Source organism: Chinchilla lanigera, unplaced genomic scaffold (genome assembly GCF_000276665.1).
Source record: "Chinchilla lanigera isolate Chin_1 unplaced genomic scaffold, ChiLan1.0 scaffold00047, whole genome shotgun sequence".
NCBI lineage: Eukaryota > Metazoa > Chordata > Mammalia > Rodentia > Chinchillidae > Chinchilla > Chinchilla lanigera.
This window is the reverse complement of record NW_004955448.1, coordinates 6,934,282-6,955,548: the sequence shown is the minus strand read 5'-3', so window position 1 is coordinate 6,955,548 and position 21,267 is coordinate 6,934,282. Positions and strand designations below refer to the sequence as shown.

At 40.3% G+C, this 21,267-nt stretch overlaps 1 protein-coding gene across 2 annotated transcripts in view; it reads right to left on the bottom strand.

Moving 5' to 3' along the window:
* Window positions 1-21,267, bottom strand: part of Gmps (guanine monphosphate synthase) — a 52,772-nt gene that overhangs the window by 29,114 nt on the left and 2,391 nt on the right. For both annotated transcript variants that reach the window (XM_005393072.2, XM_005393073.1), the window contains 2 exons: window positions 5,286-5,467; window positions 2,069-2,183 (listed from right to left, as the gene is read on the bottom strand). In XM_005393072.2, the coding sequence (XP_005393129.1) occupies window positions 2,069-2,183; window positions 5,286-5,467 (297 nt within the window). The remainder of the gene's footprint in view (window positions 1-2,068; window positions 2,184-5,285; window positions 5,468-21,267) is intronic.

Below are 21,267 nucleotides of genomic sequence, written 5' to 3'. Positions count from 1 at the left end.
GGTTTTATCACTTACACTTCCTGTTCTCAGGATGTTACATTTGTACCCAAAAATAAAGGAAGTTTTATAAATGGAGATCACTTTGTATTATTACATAGAATTATAGTTCTTAACAGATATAATTATAAAACAAAACAATTAGAAATTTGACCTAAAGTTAATTTCTGTTAAACACTGGCATATTTTCTATTCAATGTACTTTAGTTCATCTGTTACAAATACAAATGTAATACTTAAAACCAGAGTTTCGAACTTAAAAAAAAAAGCCAGAGCAGATAAGAACTGCACCATCAAGACAGAAATTCAAACAAATACAAATTCCCCCAAGCTATTTAATCTCTGGCCCCACAGCAGGAGGCTAAAAGCCTGCAAGAAGGATGTGGTGATAGGTTAAGCATGAAGGTGAGGATAAGAAACAAAATCTGGCCTCTTAATTAAGCACACTGTTCAAATCCCACATATCTATATTCTTATTTTAAATAGTCTCTTCATTCTAACCCTTCTGTTTCTTTTTTTTCTTTGTTTTTTTTCCCCCCCAGTACCGGAAATCGAACTCATGACCTTGTGCTTGTCAGGCAGGCGCTGTGCCGCTGACCTAAATCTCCAGCCCCATTCTAACCCTTCTGATATTATTCTTTTTCTTATTTATTATTTGTATAGGCCCCAAATCCCCACCTACAGCAGGTAATTACACAGACAGGTTTTGAACATTAAATCTGATCTAATCATTGCAACTCAGCTCATATGTCTATTCCACAACAGAATTCATGTCTGTGATAACAATGCACCATGCGATGTGACCCCAACAGAAAAGCAGGCAGAGGTCTAAATAACTGTCATTCTTTTAATTCACAATAGCATATGCCGGTCATGGTGGCACATGCCTGTAATCCCAGCGTTCAGGAAGCTGAAGCAGGAAGACTGCCACAAATTTCAGGCCAGCTGAGCTACACAGTGACTTCAAAACCAGTCTGAACTACATAACAAGACCCTGTCTCAAAAAAGCAATAAACATATAAATTCATAGTAGCACACTTTTCAAAACTATTAGCAAATGCTGTCACCTCTGTATTTTCTTCTTTCTTCTTTTTAGCATTCATACTAAACCTTCCGTAACAAAGGCTTCAGTAAAGCAACTTGCTAACTTTATTGCCAGTATTTTTCAAACTAAAACCCAGCTATAACATGTCTTCTACGGTACACTAACATGCAACCTAGGAAACAGTTCTCCAGCCTATCAGTTTCCTGGCCTCTAGTCTCGTCCATCTTCCAGTCTATCTTTCAGAGAACTACCAACGACAGCCACTGAAATGACTGTGTTAGTCCATCACTACGTTCTTTAATGACTCACTAGCAACAACAGCAGGGATTGGTAAGGGTAAAAGAGTAAATATTTAGCCTCTGAAGCCCTTGCTGCATCTATTGCAATTATTCAGCTTTTGCCATTATACAAAAAGCATCCACAGACAATTCTTAAAGGATGCATCCCAGTAAAACTTTATTTATGAACACCGAACTTCAGTTTTCATTTCATCTTCACATATCACAAAATATACCTTGTTTTTAATTTTCCCAACATAAAAAACATTCTTTGCTTGAAGGTGTGTAAAAAACAGGTAGGGGGTCACCTCTGGCATAAAGACCAGTTTGCTGACCTCTGGTCTACAGAACGAAGCCCAAGTGCCTTGTATCAGAACTTTTCATTACATAGCCCTCGTCTAATTTTTGTTTCACCCTTCATCTTCTCCCACATTCTCTAATCCAAACATTCAAACTAGTATGATTATAACAATAGACCACATTTTATCACACACTCTCTCCCAAGTCTTCGGGTACATTCAGCCCCCAGAGCTTAGCAAAGTGTATGAATCCAGAGCAATCACTCATATTTGCAGAATGAAAACTGAACGTTTTCTTCTAGCCTCATATATTTCTGCCTCACATAATTCCAGTTCCTAACTGCAAGACAGCTAAAAGATCAATATAACCAAAACTGTTGGAATTTTACACAATTTAACAGTCTGAAAAACCTTAAAAAGTTTCTACAAAGCCAATTTTACAAATGTACCTGCATGCCATAGCAAATCCCAAGGATAGGCTTGCCAATAGTGAATATTGCTGGATCAAACCAGGGAGCATCTTCTGCATACACAGAATTAGGTCCTCCAGAGATGATAATAGCACTGTAGATTTAAGAAACTCATTAATAAAAAAAGTCTCTAACTGCTAGTTTAACAATTAGGAAGACGGGTTTGCTGGGAATTGAACCCAGAACCTTGTACATGCTGGTCAAGTGTCCATCACTGAGCTACATCCCCCGCCCTCTAACAATGTTTTAATATCCTCAACAATTTCCCAAGAGCTAGGAAAGAGAGCTCACATCAACTCTGCACCATACTGTCAGCTCTCAGAACTCACACCAATACTGTAATTTAGCTCCCTTACAATTTGCAGAGGGTTCTAGGGCTTAACTTAAGAGAAGAACTACTAAAGGAGACTTCGAAGTGAGGCCCACGTTCCTCACCTAGCCACTGATACACATTATCTAGCTTTCGTTATTAACTCGGAAGTTATTTCTGGATTTTCTTTAGAAAAAACTACAGCACTGGTAGGCCTTCACCCTTGGCAGTTACAAACGCAGCTAGAATCGCAGAGACGCCGCTCCTTGCGCGCGCACACTGCCCGTGCTCCCCAGCTTGTTCCCACGCGGATTTACCGTGAGGGCACGCTTGCCCTCACCACTCAGTTTCAGGCACCCCAGCCTCATTTTAAGTCTGAGTTTGCAGATAAATCTGGTTCACCTGATTTCAAAGGAAAATGAATTACAAGATCTAACCAAAATCTACTTAAAAATAAATTTAGATTAAATTTATTTTTTATTTAGTGGTTACCTGCCACGTAAAAACATAAAGTACACTGCTAGTCTATAATACATCCCAAATACTGTAACGAAATGTCAGTTTTACAGAAACAACCCAGGAAGATAGGGCATTGTAAAATATGTAACAATCTTAGTAAAAGCAAAATGTAAAAATAAAAATGAAAAATAATTACATATTTTCAATATTCTATCTCCCACAAAAGAGAGCTGAAGACCACCTACTCATATGACAAATGGCATCTTTAGATAACAATTCTAAAGGGTACAGGACTCACCACAGATACGCAACTTAGCTCCTCAAAATTAAGTTAAAATTCTATAAAACATACTAAATTATCAAGACCCCTTAAAACCTCACCACATTACATCATGATTCATTTTATAAAAGATACCCACTATGTGACTGCTCAGCATCCCTCATGAACCTACTAAACAACTTTAGGAAGTTAAAATTCTTGGCACTATTAAAAACCTATGTGATGGACTCAGTCAAGGATTAAACTCAAAAAGCACTTAAACCAATTATGAAAGACGTCTTAGTGAGACATCTTGTCTCACTAAGTCTTGGGAAGAGTTAATCAGCCTTCCTTAGGCTTCTATTTCTACCCCTGCTATTTTAAAAGTTACTTGTAATTACAAAGCCCAACAAGCCCAAGTCATTCCAAATTCCAATTATTATCAAGGCTCCTCCCCACACATACACACACCCTTGCTTTTTATAGTGCAGGGGACTGAACCTAGGATAGTGATGGCAAACCTTTTACAGCTTTCAATGATAACAAACAGCCAGCTATGGCACGCATGTCATAGGTTCACCACCTATGTACGACCTAGCTCACACATGGTAGGCAACTTTCCTAGCCCTGCGCCAAGGTTCTAAAAACAAGTGAGTTAAAATGTCTCTCAAGACATATATATAATCCCAGCACGCGAGGGCTGAGGCAAGAAGTGTGCTGCAAGTTTGAGGCCAGCCTGTGGGCTACAGAGTGAGTTCAAGGGCAGACTCAAGTACTCGGTGGGGGACTGTCTCCAAAAACTAAAAAGGCTCTTTCTCTTGTTACAAAACTAGCACTCACTGCAGAATAAAGTGTAGTCTAACAGTTACTTCAGCAGAAAGGACTAGGGTACCTCAGAAACCACAGCGCTACAGTGCTCATTACTACAGAAAACAATCGAGGCACAAGCTAGGCTTATAAATTATTTATAATACAAAACTAAATTGGTTGTCAAGTACTGCATTGTTACTATATTATAAAACATTTGGTTTGAATTAGTTTGATGGCTAAAATAATCTTTGTTTTAGGTTTGAAGAATAATCGAGCTTAGATTTGACATATAGCCATTTAGATTTCTGAGTTTTTTGATCTCTAAAACTAGCTCTTGCTGGTAAATCAGGACAGCTGAATTAGATAAACTCAAGAGTTCTTACTTTAAAATTCTACACTAAAAGAGTAAAACTGTTTTGACTCTGTATCCTAAAACAAGAAGAGAGTTAAATTTAAAACTGCCTTTTTTTTACTTCGAATTCACTCAACCTCAGAGACTAAGGGTAATGCATACATGTCTGTGAAGTCTTAAAACAGTCTCTTAACCATTCTGCCACTGGAAAAATGTTACGTAAAAACTTTTGCCTAATAAATCCCTCTATGCCTCCTTAAAAAATCTGAGCAGTACAGCACACATAATACTGAGGTTTAAGAATCTATTTAGGAGAGAAACTACAGCTGCTTGCCTTCTAGATAACACACTTTCTCAGCAGAGAACGTAACTCCATGAGAAAAGGCGTGACACTAACCGGAAATGTTGCTGAAGAAAGAAACCACATGTAAGTTGTTGTTTTGACTATCCCAAGGGTATAGCTATTTGAATTTGCCCTTATATTAAAGTTAAAATCTTTTTCATACTTTTAAAACTAGTCTCTTGGGATAGGAAGCAAAACAGACTATTGTACACATATTTCTTCTCTTGGGTAGTCCACTCAGCTTTCTGTGTATCTTCCTTTGACTAGATGCTTTAGGATGAATGACTAAAATCACCATAACAGCTAAATGTAACTTGGCCTCACAAATCCTATGAAACACAAGTCAAATTAAGGTTTTAACTATACAGTTAAAACTAATGTAATCTTTTTACTGAAAGCTTAAATTTTTCCTTTTTGTTTTTACCCAACTAAATCCTGAAAACTTTCTTATAAAACTATTCCGCATTTTGTTAAATTGCAGAATAAGAAATAAAATCAAGGGCCAGTGGTACAGCTCTCATGGTAAAGCACTTGCTCAGCATGTATAAGGCTCTAGGTTCGATCCCCTGCAGCACACAAAAACAGTTCAGTCAGTGCCCAAGCAAATGAATATTCGACAAACTGAATTCAATCTGCCCATAAAAACATTAGTGAAAATTCTACCGGAACCCTTGTTCTTTTATGGCAAATGCTGGGGTTTCCAGAGGGAAGATTTCAGACTGCACCAACAGTTCTCTCACTCTTCGGTCTATGACTTTCCCATACTGAGCTCCAGCATCCAAAATGACAACAGCTTCTTCGTAGTGTGGGCGGCCAGCCTTAAGGTCTCCTCCAGCATTCTCCAGCTGCAAATATTAATACAAACACAACTTCTTAACTATGGAAGTTAGAACTGCTTAAAAAATAGGGGAGAACTGTCAACTTCTTTTAAAAGAAACAATTTCGTATATAATCATATATGAGCATTCATAAACACTTTAGTTTAATAACGCGACCACTTACTGAATGTGATATGTGACCACACATAAATGCGCCTTACAGCAGCCCGAATGCGGGGTGAGAAGACAACTCCGTGCTGCTGACAGTCCTGATTTGTGACTACTATACTGTACCAGCATTATTAATTATGCCTCTTTTCAACCTCAAAAATGCTCGCTGGGCAATAAACTATATGATCACCCTAACAATCACAGCATTCCTGAAAGGGATATACTGATACCGAGACTAAAAAAATTTTTTTTTAGGAACTAGAAGTTTGGTGCTAGAGTATAAGCATAGCCAAATTAACTTTGTTAGAATTTGTTTGCATTACCTGAAAACAATGAAATAAGATAGGCATCTAACCCATAACATTAAAATTTTTTAAAACAGGTTTTAAAAACTATGTACATTTAAAACACTTTTCTGGAAGGCAACCTGGCAACATTAAATTGTTAACTACGTACACCAAAATATTTACCTGGACTTGACCTCAAAGTAATGCAAAAGCAGGTGGGTCTGATAAAACAATACTGCCCACGTACTGCAATCAATTGAAGTTAGGTAACGGGTACACTAAGTTCTCTGTGTCAGCCTAGTCTTTATCTTAATTTATTTTATATTTTAAATTTTGCATTTGAAAAAACTTTTAAAATGCGTTTGTACCACAGAAATCCACTAAGGATTCATTTAAAGTATGATGCCATTTTATATATATATATATATATATATATTCCCTCCCCCCCCCCCCCGTACCAGGAATTGAACTCATGACCTTGCACTTGCCAGGCAGGCACTGTGCCACTGAGCTAAATCCCCAACCCTTGCCATTTTAATATATTTTTAAATGTTCAAGATGGTGTGTGCATGTATGAAAAAGTATGGGTGGACATACACCAACATAGAACCAGGGGCTATATATGAATGACAGAACTAGAGGCAATTTTGGGGTTTTTTTAGACAGGGTCTCACTATGTAGCTCAGGCTGGCCTCAAACTCGAGGTGATTCTCCTGCCTCAGCCTCCTGGGTGCTGGGATTACACAGGTATATGCCACCACTCACACAAGAGACAATTTTAAAATTTCTTTCTTTAGAGTCTTCAAAATGTTAGAAATGTTTACAACAAAATATTTTGGGAATTATTTTTCCCTCCAGTTGTAAAATCCGCATATAAAAAAAAGATAAACATGCATTATTTGTAGGAAAACAGATTGATCTTGGGACCACTATGCTAAGTGAAATAAGAAGGTTAAAGAGCATACAGTTAGAAACCCAAAGTATAAATAATTTATGAGTAAAATAACAAAAAGCTGACAGAAAACAGGGAGGAAGACTGGAGAAGGGCCAGAGGGTAGGGATAGAAAGGCAAGAAGGGGAAGCGGCATTAACAATCATTAAGATGCAACGTCAACGTCTACCAGCTCCCCAAGATGAGTGCAATTATTATCCATCGCGAACATATACCAATAAGAAATTGCAGCCCTTTTTAAAAAGCCCTTTTGCCGCTTGTATGTTTCCTTCTACCCCCTCCTTCGCGTGTATCTCACTACAACTCCACTATCTCTTCTGTTACAGTAATAAGAAAGCAAGTCTCACAGCCGTTTACAGAGAAGCATCTGTGAGAGGGACCACAGCCAGAAAAAATTAATCAGTTCCCCCAAACAAAGGGATGAGTCACACATGAAAGTTTAATAATGTAGAAAAATAAGGACCACCAGCTAGTGGTACCCACGTATAACCCCTACACTCTGGGAAGCTGAGGCAGGAGGATGGAAAGATTGAGCCCAACCTGGGCAACTCTGCCACTCAGCAAGTCGCTCTCTCAAAATAAGTAACTTCTCAAAGGAGACCGAGGACAGGGCTGGGGGCACTGCTGGGGATGTAGTTCACTGTGAAGGTCCAGGGTTCTAGCTCCAGTACCACCAAAATAAAAAAGGAACACAGAAACAAGTTTTAACTTTCTGCTTTCAGACCTTTATCCTTAGTGTACACACACACACACACAAGAAATTAATCCAAAATTTCTTTGTTGTTAAAATAAAAGTATTTTACATGACCTATATGTTACTGTATAAATTTTTCAGACTCAGTCCCATTAATACCTTCACACGTTTTCTAGATCTAGAGTTCCTGTTTTGTATGCTTTTGATATGCACAAATTTAAGTTACTGTGGTTTTTGACAATTAGCACCACAACATGGCTCCCAACAACTGGTTCAAATTTCATTTATCATATATTAACTAGGAGTAATTACATAAAGTAGAAATTTTACTGTCGGCCAGGGGTATAGCTCAGTGACATAAGCGCCTGCCCGGCAAGCACAAGGTCCTGAGTTCGATTCCTGGTACCAAAAAAAAAAAAAAAGAAGAAATTCTACTGTCAGTTCTTCGGTCCACAAATCGGCACATAAGTAACAGATGAACATCACATTCTTTCAGCCTTCTGGGAAATAACTACTGTACAACATACATCTCCAAGTGCAGCTGTATTTCCTCTGTCTCTTGGTGATAAACCTAGATATTTTACAAATATGGACGACCCAAAGATAAAAGTGCAAGCCAGACATTGTGGTGCACTTCTGCAAGCCCAGACCTCGGGAGCTGAGGCAGGAGAATCACTGAGTTCAAGGCCAGCCTGAGCTATATAAGGAGACCCCATGCTGACAATGGCAGGGCTCCGACCCCCACCCCATCCCACACGGTGGACTGAACCCAGCATCAGCCACATCTCCAGCCCATTTCAGACAGTGCTTTTGCTGAACTGTGAAGTTTCCCAGGATGGTTTTGAACTTGGCAGTCATCTAGCCCCATCCTCCCAGACGGCTAGGCCTACAGGCAAGTGCCACCATGCTCAGGTCACTACTGGGGTCTGAGTGTCTCAGATTCGTAGTAGAACTGCTCAACAGCAGTAAGGAACAAAAAGTTGTAACAAAAAGGACGCTGATGTCTTAGAGAAAGTGATTCAGGAAAATATTTCACATTAAAGAAGTCTTTGGACATTTCATGGTATTAAAAATGTAAAGAAACTAGGTATGGTAGCATACTCCTATAAATCCCAGCATTCTAGGAAGCTGAGGCAAAAGGATTCCAAGTTTGAGCCTCGCCTGGACAACTTAGTGAGAATCTGTCTCAAAATAAAAAAGGCTGAGGATGTAGCTCAGTGCAAAGGTTCATTTCCCAGTACCACCAAAAAGAAAAAAAAATGTGTAAAGGACAGCGTTCTTCCTCCACACTGCCTATGGACGTGAGAGCTATCATCTATTACACATCATGGCTGACCTCACACAGCTTGGAATCCCAAGGTCATCAAAAAGAGAAGCCAGAAGTTCATCCAGCACCAGCCAGACCTGTGTGTCCAAATTAAGTCTAAGTGGCAGAACCAGAGGTGCTGACAACAGGGTGCGGAGAACTCACAAGGGCCGAATCTGACGCCCACCAACAGTTACGGGGGCAACAAGAAAACAAAGCATGCTGCTCACGGCTTCCTGCAGCTTCGGGGCCACAACTCACTGAGTAAGTGCTGGATGTTTAACAAATCTGAATCTCCGGAGATGGCACAGAACCTCAAGGCCATCATGAAAAGAGCAGTCCAGTTGGCCATCAAAGTCATCAATGCCAGGCTGCAAGCAAAGGAAATGAACAGCACAAGAACACATTTTATTTGTGCTTAAATAAAATCACAAAGACTGCCATCTGGCATTTCCCTCACCCCTCCAATCACCAAGGACGAATAAGATGTTGGAAGCCACAAGACAAGGGAAAGATGCAAAGGATGCTGGGAGCCACCAAGACATGGAAAAGATAAGAAGGAAAACACTATTAAGTGACTCTCATGGGAGCAGCAATACAAGCCTATAAGTCCCGGTATTCAGGAGGCTGACGCAGATGAATTTCAAGTATAAGGTAAAAAAATAAAATAAAATAAAGGACTGGGGATGTGGTCAGTGGTGCAGTGCCCCAGGACTCAATCTGCAGCCAAAGCACAAGCACACGCTCTCACAATTACTCTTGATAGGGGCTGGGGACTTAGCTCAGCGGCAAAAGCGCCTGCCTGGCAAGCGCAAGGTCGAGAGTTCGGTTCCCAGTACCGGAGAAAAAGCAAAAAAAAATGAAAAAAAAAAAGAAAAAAAAAACAATTACTCTTGATAAGTCTTACCAAAAACAAAACATTGTGATTCTCAGCTGGGGATAAATCTCAGTGCACAAGCGTTTGCCTGGCCAACTGCAGGGTCCTGAGTTCCATTGCCGATACAAAAAAAAAAAAAATTGTAATTCTCAATGTTACTGTTTAAGTCTTACATAGTGTCATTATTTTTTATTCCCCTATAATTTTATAATTGACAGTTTTCAATGTTTTTCAAAGGTTACAAAATAATCATAACTTTCCTATGATTCTGAAAACTCCTTTGCAGACTTTCAGCTGGTATAATCATTTTTGTTGTTGCTGTTGTTTATTTGTTTTTTGAGACAGGGTCCCACTATGTGTAGTTAAGGCTGGCCTTAAACTCACTGGGTAGCCCAGGCTGGCCTCGAACTCACAGCGATCCTCTTGCCTCAGCCTCCCGAGCGCTGGAATTAAAGGCATGTGCCACTACACCCGAATGCATGATCATTTTTATGGTCATCTTACTATCACACACCATAAGAACTGTACTTATTTTTATGTATTTCAGAGTCAACTCATTTTTGCTCAAATAAATACTTTTTTTGTCTTTTTGAGATAGGATCTTGACATGCAGTTCAGGATGGCCTTGAGGTCACTTTGTAGCCCAGGTTGGTCTCAAATTCACAATGACCCTCCTGCCTCAGCCTCCAGAATGCTGGGATTACAGGCATGTGCCACCATGCCTGGCTCAAATAAATGCATTTTAAAAGAAATTTTTGCACCACTGTTTTGTTATTTTTTAAAATGTTAAATCATATGATACCAGAAGCCACAAAGAAACTGAATCCTTGTCGCCTGCCTGGCAAGCGCAAGGTCGTGAGTTTGGTTCCTGGTACCAGAGAAAAACCAAAAAAAAAAAACTGAATCCTTGTCATTTCTATTTCAGATATTCATCAACCTGCCTATCCAATATATATGCCCAGCTCCAACAACTGAGTGCAAAGCAAAAAGCCCCCAGTAAAAACAGTGAAGCTCTTTTCCATCAAAAACCTTGTACTATTTACTCTAACTTCAAATACAATGGTAAAGTTTGATAATTAGATTTCTAAACCTCCAACAGATTACAATAACTACCGCAATGAGAAAAGACACTGTTGGTAACATCAACAGTAAAGACAAATGAAATTCATCACTGTAAGATAAAATCATTCCTATCTATTTATGAAATCTATTTAAAAACCAAAAGCCTAAAGCAGCAATGACAAACGTTTTAGAAAGCAAGTGCCCAGACTGCAACCCAAACCCACTTCCTTACTGCAAAGTTCCAACACTAATTAAACCTGAATACTGTTTTAGCTTAGAAAAGTAACTGTTACCCAGAGCTGGAGAGCTGGGGCGACTTGGCTCGAGTGCCACAGGTTTGCCACCACTGGCCTAAAGGTTTGGGCCCGACATGGTGGCACAGGCCTGTAATCCCAGTTCAGAAAGCAGGATCGTCATGAGTTTGAGACCCATCGGGGCTATATAGTGGGTCCAAGACCAGCCTGTACTATATAGTGACACCCTGTCTCAAAATACTAAAGAAAAATAAAAGCCTAAAAGTTTAAACCTAACACCCTTCAAGTGCCCTACAGTCATCATAATAAAGTAAATAAAGATATCTTTTAAGTTATCAAGAAAAACTAGTAGGAGGGAAGGAGGCCATCTTCCGCATCCTCTTTCGGAATACAGTGGGAGGACCTAGCAAGATTTTGGAAAGATGAGGATAGTACTGTTCGGGGTTTTCCCTAGAAGCCCACATAACCACTGAACAAACGGCAAAGCCAAAACCCAAACACTGACCACGTAACACGGACACTGACCACGTGCACGTGACGAGGTGTGGAAGCACACTGTCTACCACTCACACACCCCGGCGCTACACAGTGCCTGTGTGAAAAGCGAGCTGGCCTCTCATCAAAGGGCCTGAAACAGAAATCAACAACATCCAACGTGTCTGAGGGACAAGCACAGCCATCGGCTAGAGCACAACAGCTTCTGGAGAAGGTTTGCGCCTGTGACAAACGCACAGGTGGCACGGGTTAGACTGACGCAGAGAGGAGGACTGAGCCCGAAACCCCCAGAAAGCAAGCTGCCACAGAGTAACTAGTAAGAGGTCGTCTGAGCCAAGGGTCCTTCCGAGCATCCAGGAAAAATTAAACTCATAAAAAGAGAGGCCAGCGTACAGAAGCTAAATCCCATACCGTTACTGAAACTAAAACGGGACAAGGAAAAGAGTAATATCTCTACAAGGAGAAAGCCAGAAAGATACGCTCAACAGATCAGAACTGGAGTGTGCTGTTTCTGTATGAGCAAAGACACCAGAAAACTACAGAAGGCATAAAAGACTACGAATCAAAAATGACACTGAGTCCAAATGACTAACCCAAGCCATACTACATCAAAACTACCAGACTTTAAAGAGGGGCAGGGGACTGGATATTTTGAATAAAAAGTACACACAACTTAGAATCTACTCAATGATACATGTTCCATGTAATTTTCTGCCTAATTCTACAAAAAAAAAAAAATTTTGAGAGCATGGCAGTACACACCTGTAATTTTAGCACTCAGGAGGCTGAGGCAGGAGGATCACAGAGAGTTCTAGGTCAGCCAGAGCTACATAATGAATTTAAAACCAGCTTGAACTACACAAAAAAACTGTCTCAAAAAAAGGGTAAGGGAACTAACATTCTTGTACCTATTATTTCAGATACGTCATATACTTTTATTCATAACAATGCATGGTTTCTATAAAGATGGAAAGTGAGATTTAAATGTCACCTGCCAAGGTACAATTGGCAAAGACAGGACACAAACCTAGGTCTTTCAAGCCCCCAAATAATTACTATTACAGAAGGCAAGCAGAAACCAGGCATGATGGCGCCCGCCTGTATCCCAGCACTCAGGAGGCTGAGACAGGAGGATCATTGCAAGTTTGGGGCCAGCCTGGACTACACAGGAAGACCCTGTCTCAAAAACAAAGGAGGAGGAGGAGGAGGCGGCGGCAAGCAGACAATTAAGGCTAACACTTTATGAAGAATACCTTCAAAGTTACAGTACTTTCCAATACTTTGATAGTTAAAGTTTCACTAACTTTACAAAGTTTGCTGTGAGTGAAATAGTGCTCTGTTGTTATCTAAGCAAAGTAAATACATAAATGACTGTGGAAACTGAATTTCATCAGTACTAAACTTCTTCAGATGGCTATCTTTTCTAAATAAAAAAATCCTTCCACTGCAGAAATCTTTAGTTATCAAAACAAAGTACATTTTAACGTTAGAAGAGATTTTTAGAACAGCTGCCCACACATGGGACACTCAAACTACCACAACAGTGTGCTCTTCACTACTAGATGACTGCTGAAGTTTTACCACACTGATCCAGTCACACCCACAATTCTGAAAAGTAATACATTTTCTTCACAAAATTATCCAACAGCTCAGCTACTTGAGAAATATGCATCAACTTCATTGAGGTTTTTCATGAAAGATCATTGACTTATATTAATATTGAATGAAATTTGAGCCTACGAATTAAAGAGTTAAATCAGATGCACGGGCAAAGCCTGCAAACCCAACTACTGAGATAAGAGGGTCACAGCAAATTCAAGGCAGTAGAGGCAACTTACCAAGACCCTGGCTCAAAAATACAAACTGGGAGCGGAGTGTCGTGGCACATGCCTGTAATCCCAGCACTATGGAAGGCTGAAGCAGGAGGATCACAAGTTCCAACCCAGCTGGGCAATTTACCCATTTAGCCAGACTCTCTCAAAATAAAAAATAAAAAAGGGCTACTAGCGATATATAGTTCAGTGTGAAGATACTGGGTTCAACGCCTAAAACCACCAAAAAAAGAGGGAAGGGGGCTAGGGAAGTACTTCAGTCGTAGAGCACTTGGCCAAGCATGCAGAAAACCTTGGGCTCTATCCCTGGGGGACGGGGACGGTTAAATCAGACTCCAGTCCTGTTGCCTTCGCATGTGCTTAATGCACCTTCTCCCTCTTATTTTGAACGTTTTTAATCTACAAACAAGTTTAAGGTATGGTACGATGAATACTACTCTTCAGCCAAACTTTACTTTCTTCATCAAAATTATCATTATTAACATTCTGCTGCATTTTATTTCCATATGCACCTACAGCATTTTATCCTCTGAACTAGTGGAAAGTAAACTCTACACAATTCACTCCCAAAATGACTTTTTATTATTTTTTACAGTTTTAGTTTTGATTGACAGGGTACACTGTTACGTAAGAGGAATAAATTCTAGTGCTCTATTGCACAGGAAGGTGACCATAAGTTAACAATTTTATATACAGAGAGAAGGGGGAGGGGAATTTTGAATGTTTTCACTACACTATCTTTGCACCTATTTTTTAATTCCAGAACACCACCTGATCTCCTTTAGTCTAAACTATGCACCTCCTCATCTTTTTATGGTCTTTTGTAACTTTTTTTAAGCTCATGCCAGTCTTCTGTGTAATGTCTCACAATCAAGACCTCTTGTGACGTGACCAGATGCTACATAAACGCTGGACAACAATTTCACATTGGTGGTATTGTCACACCTCTTCCTGATGTGGTAAAATGGTAAGGACACAATGTCATTTTGTTGCACAACCTACGATACTGAGTTTGATAACTCAGTCAACATGTCAGTGTGCTGAAAAGAACAAAAAAATCCTAATTCAAATTTCTTTGCTTAAAACTCTACAATGACATCTCCTTAGAAGAAAGTTCAATAAATCCAAAATCCTTTCCAAGTCCCATGAGGCACCGGCCCACTCTATGGCCTAAACTGCTCTTTAAATTCTCCACGGTTCCAGAGCACTCTGCTGTTCTCAGCAGAAGAAAAATTCCCAAAACATGAACGAACTAATTTCAAATATGACAAGTAGAAGAACCCAGATATCTCTGAAATCATAATATAGCTTTACAGGTGCAGTATTGTACTAACCCAATGACACAGCTATCATAGTTACTCTTACTGAATTCCATACAATTTGAAAAAAGCTTTTCCTTAAGGGAAATGAAAGACACTGAGAATTCTCCTTAGAGAAGAAAGATATCCTGGGGAGAAAGTATCAGTGAGCTTAGCTAAAATACATCAGGATTAACAGAATGACAGAGCTTCACATAACTCACCAAGCTGCCAATTTGTCATGAACAGAGGAGTTAAATCCCTAGAAGAGTGTGGTAGACTATTATCTGACCAAACTGATCAAGCGCTACAAAACTAAACAACAGAGACATAACTAATTCCTACCCTGACGCTCAAAACAAATGTCAGTGAAACTGACCACATCAATAACTTGTGCGCGGACAACAGGGACAAGAGAAATCAGCATGCTCTTCACTCTGTTTTTAATTTTCCCTATGCTAACAGACTGTATCACTGGCTCTAATTCTTCACCATCCTCCGTATCTATGGCTTTTGTCACCTGACTGCAGTTTGTGTGACTACTGATCTGACACTGGGCTTGGGCAGATAAGCCTTGGCCACTACTGTACAGCAAGAACAGACATGACAGTAGGCCAAGCATTCAGCAGTGTTGCTCCGTGCTTCCTACGTGTCTGCCCCCAACAGGAGCCCAGTAACCTCAAGAAAAGGGTGAGACCAAATGAGCGGGGCAAGGCCGGCTGATCCACAAACCTATAACCAAGAAACCAATGCTACACCACTTGTATTTTATGACTGGTACCCAGCATTATCATGACATAGCTAACTGGTATATCACAATAAAGTAAAAACTTAGGATCATATATTGTTGTGAAGATGTTTCTAAAACCAGCTAAAGTAGTAACAAGAAAAACATCTACAGGATGTTCTAAACCATTAATAGATCTTGCTAAAACATCGTAGTGGCCAGGCACAGTGACCATGCCTGTTATCCCAGCACTCAGGAGGCTGAGGCAGGAGGATCACCACAAGTTCAAGGTCAGCCTAGACTAAAGCAAGACCCTGTCTCAACAAAACAAAATAAAACAAAACAAAATTCCAAAAAAACTGAAAAAACTCATAGTGTACCCCTTAAGTATATATAATTCAGTAAGTTCCATTGTACTTTACCTTTATATATATATATATACATATATATATATAAAAGTACATCAGTAACAGAATGACTATAATTACAGTTAACTTTGCTACCTTGTCTTTATAATATATATCACACTGATGCTTTAGCTTAGATATGGAAATATAAATGCACACTTCTCTTTTCTGCCTTTTTTAAATAAGGGGATGATCAATGAAGCAAAGACAAGACAGAAATCACTCAGAAGCATTATTAACTAGCCTCTGGAGAGCCAGGCCTGGTGAACCCACTATGTACCATAACAGATAAGTAATAAATAAAGGTAAATAACAAGTGAGTAATAAACCTAAGAAACAAACTTGTAGAAATTTTCTTATTAAATAGCTGGAAATAACTTTAACTGAAAATACAGCTCCAGAACCAAGTTTAAATTTTTTAAAAAATCTGACCCTGTGGCCAGGCATGGTGGCACATGCCTGTAATCCCAGTTTTTGGGAGGCTGAAACAGGAAGATCACAAGTTCAAAGCCAGCTTGGGCTATACAGTGAGTTCAGTGACAGCCTGAAATACATAACGATATGCTGTCTCAAAAACCAAACCAAACCAAGACAAAAAAAACCTTGTTAAATCCACAGTTCTTCTGCTATCTCTCATAAGCTTTATTGTAAAGTTATTTTTAACTTAAAATTAATTCAGACTGCTACTATCAAATAAAAAATGGCTCATTTGCATAGGTACAGGCTATTTATTTGTGAAATCGAGCCAAAAGTAGCTCGTGTGTCCACAAACCATAAGCTGTTTCCACTTAACAAATGAATGGATACCTTTAAGAAATTCTTGGGCTGGGGATATAGCTCAGAGGCAAAAGTGCCTGCCTGGCAGGTGCAAGGTCCTGAGTTCAATTTTCTGTACAAAAAAAAAAAAGGTAAATGAACCAGGGGTATAGCTCAGCAGTATAGTGCCTACCTGGCAAGCACAAGGTCGTGAATTCGATTCCTGGTACCAAAGGAAGAAAAAAAGAAAAAAAAAGGAAGAAATTCTTAAGAACAAAACATTAGTTTAGCCAGGCCTGGTGGCACAACCTGTAATCCCAGCATTAAAGAGGCTGAGGCAGAAAGATTGCCACAAGTTCAAGGCCAGCGTGGACTACACAGCGAGACCTTGCCTCAAAATGTAAATGAATGAATAAAATAGTATAATACAACTTTAAAAGAGACATGTCAAGGTTTCATCATTTATGTATCAAGTATCCTGTATAATAGCCTAAATATTTTAATAAGAAAGGGGAAACACCAAAGCTGTCTATGGGTATCCTGACCCAGTAATTCAACTAAGCCAGTGATGGCAAATCTATGGCACGTGTACCACAGTGGCATAAAAACAGACACACAGGCCAACATGACAAAGAGCCTAGAAGAAAACTCATGTACCTACAGCCAAGAGATTTTCAACAAAGGTATAAAAAACACAAAATAGGATATCTACATGCAGAAGAAAAGCATGTAAAAGCATTTGGACTTGTTACAAAAATCATTCATTGTTACAAAAATCAATTCAAAATGAGTTAAGACCTGAAACTGAAACTATGAGAAAAAAGAAATGTTTCATGACACTGGAATATGAGTATTTTTTTTAAAAAAAGAATCCAAAAACACAGGAAACAAAAATATACAAGCAGAAATGCACCAAAGAAAAAAGCTTCTGCACAGAAAAGGAAATAATCATCAGAGTGAAAGAAAAACCTACAGAATGAGACAAAGAATCTGCAAGCCACATATGCCGCAAGGGGTTGATATCCTGAATATACAAGGAACTCCAAAAACTTAAAATAGCAAAAACAAAAATTTTTATGGTTAGGGTTAAATGTTGACTAAAATTTCCTTTAACTTGCTTGCCAAAAAAGTCACAGTATAAAAAAGTATCACTGTTATCAATAACATCACAACAATAACCTAGAATAAAAGTAACTACAAGTACTTTTATTCTTCTGAAATTTCCCAAATTAGAAGAATTTCACCAAAAATTGGTGAAGACCAGGATTGCAGAAATCTTAAATCACAGATCTGCATTCGTACTGACACTCAGAGGAAAACTACTGATAACAGTTCTCCAAATTACAGAGAAGGTGGTAGAGATTTGTATTTACTACACGGCTTTCTCTGGTTTGTGAAAGATAAAAAGGCATTTTCCCATAGACGAATGGAATGGCTAGGTGTTTGCGGTGCATCAACAACTCATGCATGGTCAACTCACAACACCCCACTGAAATGAATCTATGTGGTGCTGGGCGTGGAAGGCCCATGTGAGGATTACTGTCAACAAAATAGAAAGAACTGGAGAAAAAGAAGTGAAGCTGTTAGAAAGCTGTAGGTTCTCTTGGGGCTGCTGGTTCTCCTGCAGGAGCTTGAGCACAGCTTCCTGGCTCTGGAGGGGAAGATGTGCACTGTTCATTGTCCTGGAGAAGCTTGTCTCGCTGGCTTTCCTCACTTGGCTGTTATCATCAAAGGAGCTTGGGACCTCACTGCTGCTGAGGATGGCTGTGGTGCTTTTGCGGGAGCACTGGTTCTCATTCTGAGTGTCGCTTCCTGGCTCCAGTGCAGATCCCTCAGCCTGCTGGCACAGATCCTTCATCTCACTGGCACAGACTTTCTAGCTTCCACCGCTAACCTTTGGGCCTTCCCAGCTCAGATCTCTGAAACAGGCCTGCATGAGATGCTGTCATGGGCTCTTCACCTCCAGGTGTACTCGTGGTGGACATTGTTATGGGCTCTAGGTCTTCAGCTGGACCATGCAGGACACTGCCATGGGATCCATGCCCTCAGCTGGGTTCTCTGGGTCTTTAGTGTGTGGACAGATGTCCTGTGCTCTTCTGAACTGTGCTCCTTGGGTGACTACTATAAAACAATCCCATAAATTATGTGTCCTGTATTGTTTTCCTTCCAAAACCTGACCACAACAATGCTGCAGCACTTTCCTGTAGTTGCAACTAGTCAGGACGCCAAATCAGGATTACAAATCCTACGTAAGCAGAGTCTCAAAGTAAAATGAAAGTTTAAAAAAGGACTGGGAATGTAGCTCGGTGGTAGAAAGGTGACCTACCATACTCCAGGCCCTGCATTCAAGCACCAATACAGGAAGAAACAAAACAGAACAAAACAAAAATAAGTTTTGTTCTGTTTTCTGAGACAGGGTTTTACTATGTTGTTCAGACTGACCTTGAACTCTCTGTGTTCCCCAGACTGGCCTCCACAGCAATCCTCCTGCCTCAGCCTCCCAAGCGCTGGGATGACAGTCATGTGCCACAATTGGGTTAAACAAAATCTTTAGCTGTTTGAACATTATCAGTTCCTTAACTAAGCAAACTGTCTCAGATGGCCATATAGCCTAAAAGGAAAAAAAAAAAAAAAAAAAAAAGCAAGGTTCTAAACCCCACTAACTATGTTCTCAGTTTAGAAAGCAAGAACACATACAGGTCCTTCCCAGCTCTAAAATGTTATGTATTAAACTAAACAGCTGAGTGTGGTTGCACAAACCTGTAGTCTCAGCACTTCAGAGGCTGAGACAGGAAGATTGCTATGAGTTTGAGGCCAGCCTGGGCTACATAGTGAGACCCTGTCTCAAATAAACAAACAAAAAAAACCTAATGAAAATAGTCCAAATGCTTTTACATCTTCTAGGTTACTCACTAGTTTCTACCACACAAAAATGCCATTTTTAGCAGCTTGGGATATAGTTCAATGGCACAGCACCTGCCCACCGAGTGCAAAGTCCTCAGTTTGATTGACGTACACTCCCTCCCAAAAATTGCCACTTTAGAAATCTTGATAATGTTGAGTGTGGCAGTGCTCGCCTATAATCCAGCACTCCAAAGGCTGAGGCCAGAGACTGCCACAGAGACTGCCACGAGTTCGAGGCTAGCCTGGACTATACAGTGAGTTAAAACCAGCCTAAACTACAATGTGAGACCCTGCTTCAAAAAAAAAAAAAAAAAACCTTGATCAACTGAGTGTGGTAGTGCATGCCTGTGATCCCAGCACTCAGGAGGCTGAGGCGGGAGGATTGCCACTTTTTGCTCAAGGCCACCCTGTGCAACACAGTGGGTGAGGGGTGGAAATCCTGATAAATGAAATGTACCAGAAAGGACTCAAAAGTAACCCTTTCCCCACTTTTAATTTATGAATTAGGAATTACACCCAACAGAGACAATGAATGTACAAAATAAGCTTACATACAGCAGTTGTACTTCACTCCCAAGGTAAAGGTGGTTGGTTCACTGGTAGGCTACAGAAAACAGACTCAGATTTCCAAATGGACCTCTTAGAAATCTTTTACTTCAACTAGTTTCTGAGCATACTTCCTGTGTTTAAACATATCTGCACTTTAATACTTTTAATCAATGGCATACCATAGCTTGTCACTTTTTCCCCTTAGTATATAATCGTAGACTTGATTAAATATTAAGTCCCCAGATTGTGCCCCCGGAAACTGCTTCCAATTCAATCCATTCTAATTGTTAGAATCGTTTTTTATGCTAAGTACCGTGCAAAAGAGCCTAGACCTTAAAATAAAAGCTAATTCACCTTAGGCGCCAATATATCAAGACTGTTTAAAGTTCCAAGTGGAATAAAACAAGTATCAGTTAGAGTAAAACACTATCTTAAATACTCCTAAGACATAATTATTTGGAAACTGAACCTTACACTTTCTGATGTCACTTGCTTTGTGAAAATACTCTTTCAAATGCACTGTTTATTTCTCTAAGCGTGTAAATTAGGCTGAGTCCTAATACTACACTTCATTCACCTCTAAGTGTAAACATGAATCTTTTCAATATGCTGCAAAGTTCAATATTAGAGAAGACAAATGCTTTGCAAGTGGAGTAGTAGAATGCAGAAAAGGGTCGCACAGAGGTTTCTATTAGCTTCGGAGGCCAGAGACTAAAGGTTTGAATGAGGGCTCGGCTTCACAAGACTGAGATCCAGCAACAGTCCGCGCGTCACAGCGCTTCAGCGGGAGCGTTCCTACTACCTCTGACAATCTACACTGCAATTTTTACTCATTTCTTCGACAACTTTTGAATGATTACCAGCTACTAAGCAACTGCTTCATAGACTACCACTAAGATGTGACACTCAGGCGTCACTTTTCTGAGTAAGCCACTAGTCCCACCTGATGCAGAACGCCGATCCCCACCGGGAGTGTAGACTTCTACCCACCGGGGCGAAACGCGCGGCCAAGTCGTTTCCGAGGCTGGGCCAGGCGGCACAGGAGGCGATCGCACTCCCAACCGCGCACTGTCCCCACCAAACGGACCTCGCGGGGCTCCGAGAGAGCTACAGACCTGCCAGAGTCTCCACAGAGACGCGGCACCGAGGGCGCCCGTCCTGCCGGGGACGGGGCAGGGTCGGAAGGAAACGGCCAGGCGGCGCGAGGAGCGGCACGCGGCCCCGCGCGACCCCGCAGCAACTTTCGGCCCGGCCTC